We start from the raw sequence: 1,964 nt of genomic DNA, 5'->3' as shown, positions 1-1,964 counted from the left end.
TGAGAGAGAGAATTAGGCAGAACTTTTGGAACAAGAGGAAAGGCACAAGGGACCTAGACTGTGCAAGGGCACTGCCCAGGCTACATCCCTCACCCTGCAGGTCTTCTCCAGCTGCAGGGAGACAATGCAGGCAGGCCCTCAAGTGCACAGGGAACATCCCATGCAGGTGGTGGAGGGGGGGCAGAAGCCCAGCGAGGACCCGAGAGCTGGCCCTGCTGGAGCTTGGAGGTTACTTCTGACCGCAGCCTCGTTAGACACCAAACAACATATTTATTAGGGAGAATTCATCTCCCTGCCCCTTGCCCCAGCCCTTGTTCTCCATCCACCCCCCTTGCCCTCCTGCTCTGATGTGCTCTCCTCTCCGAGGGCAGCGATTTGTTCTTGGAAGCGACAGGTTTATAGGTTAGCCAACACCTTCACTCTGTGGAATTTTAATTAACTTCTCCCATCATCAATATGTTAAGGAGCGAGGTTTCCATTATACGGGGTCAGCAGTGTGTTTCGGGGCCTGCTATATCAGCCGTCAAATTGAAGAATTAATGACGTGGCTAATCGCCTCTAATTCTTAAAAGAGATATGGAGGTTCCTGGAGCTGGGTGGGGGCAGAGGGAGCCACGGCCTTGTAAACTGAGCGCACTGCGAGGCCGCCAGCCCAGGGTAGCTGCACCGCAGCTCCCATTCATCACCCAGCGGGGGGAAAAGGCTGCTAGGTAAATATTGTGACAGAGAGTGTGCACCAAAGCGTGTGCACACTGGGGAGAGACAGCCCTGTCCTGACCAGAGGCCAACTCGAGAGGTCATCACTTAGGAGAAGGAAGCAGCACGTGGCTCCATCACGGCAGCAGGACCACTGCAGGCAGAAGCCCCCACGATGGGCCCCGCTGACTGACCAGGGAGGGGACAGCAAAGGCTCCCTGCTCCCACATATGGCATTGTGCATGTGACCAGCGACAGCTTGGGGATAGAAAGCTGCACCCCAGCCCCCATCGTCTCCTCAAACACACCCAGCACTTTCCGGGTCTTGGAAATCTAGGAAAAGTGGGTATCAAAGGTAAAGCCTGGGTATGGAGCTGGCCTGAATTTCAGCCCTCGGCACATCCACCAAAGGGAAAAACATAACCACAATGAGTTTATCGCAGCAGTGAACAGAGGCCAATGAATAATGGGCTGCAACATACTCTTGTGAGCATGGTGCTGTATTCTGTACCAAGTACTTTGGTATCACTTAGGTCACAAAACACTATCCAGACACAGGCAGCAGCTCCGTTTGCTGCTCCTGGAGAAGACGGAGAACGAAGAAGGCTCCCTAGGAAGAGGCGAAGGCGGCACAGACACAAATGGGGCAGTTCACAGACAGTTCATTTTGAAGCATTCTTTGGTGTTTGGCATCATTCCCCCTCCCCTGACCAGAAGATGTTACAGCACTCAGTTGAGTGGCTATAGCACTAGTGCCTCAGTGCCCAAAACAAAGCCACACTCAGAAGAGGAGCTGGCCTCCCTGCCTGAGCTGCTATGGAGCAGCCAGGATCGAGTTTTACAGACTCACTGTTATGAACAGAGCCACATGGCTGGGGGGACCCGTGACCCAAGATCCCTGGCCCTTGCAGTCTGCAGATTCCCTCCCCGCCTGCTCCTGCCTGTATCAGGTCCCTAGAACATCACACCAGGACCTTGGACAGATTTGCAGACACAGGGAAGCCGGAAGGAGCTACATAGGGTCTTAATGTAGTTAATAATAGACTCATTTACCTTAACAACGGACTAATGGCGATGGACCAGACCCGGTCCTCTGTCTGTATCGTGTGCAAGCACTGGCCAGCTCTGCTTGGTGACAGGGACCAAACCTGGAAACAGAAAGAGACACTGTGTCAGTGCCTGAGAAGGAGGAGCAGGATACAAGCCTATGCTTGAGAAGACCCTTCTCCACTGTCCTCTTCCAAAAAATCTCATAGTTAAAAAAAAAA

General features: G+C 53.1%; 1 protein-coding gene across 1 annotated transcript in view; it reads right to left on the bottom strand.

The window, feature by feature from the left end:
• The window catches only part of FBXW4 (F-box and WD repeat domain containing 4), a 66,550-nt gene that overhangs the window by 55,909 nt on the left and 8,677 nt on the right, over window positions 1-1,964 (bottom strand). The window contains exon 5 of the mRNA XM_019502143.1: window positions 1,750-1,844. Within this exon, the coding sequence (XP_019357688.1) occupies window positions 1,750-1,844 (95 nt within the window). The remainder of the gene's footprint in view (window positions 1-1,749; window positions 1,845-1,964) is intronic.

Source organism: Gavialis gangeticus, unplaced genomic scaffold, assembly GCF_001723915.1.
Source record: "Gavialis gangeticus isolate Ggan-Ray unplaced genomic scaffold, GavGan_comp1, whole genome shotgun sequence".
Taxonomy (NCBI): domain Eukaryota; kingdom Metazoa; phylum Chordata; order Crocodylia; family Gavialidae; genus Gavialis; species Gavialis gangeticus.
Note: the sequence above shows the minus strand (reverse complement) of the source record. Positions and strands in the feature narration are given on the sequence as shown.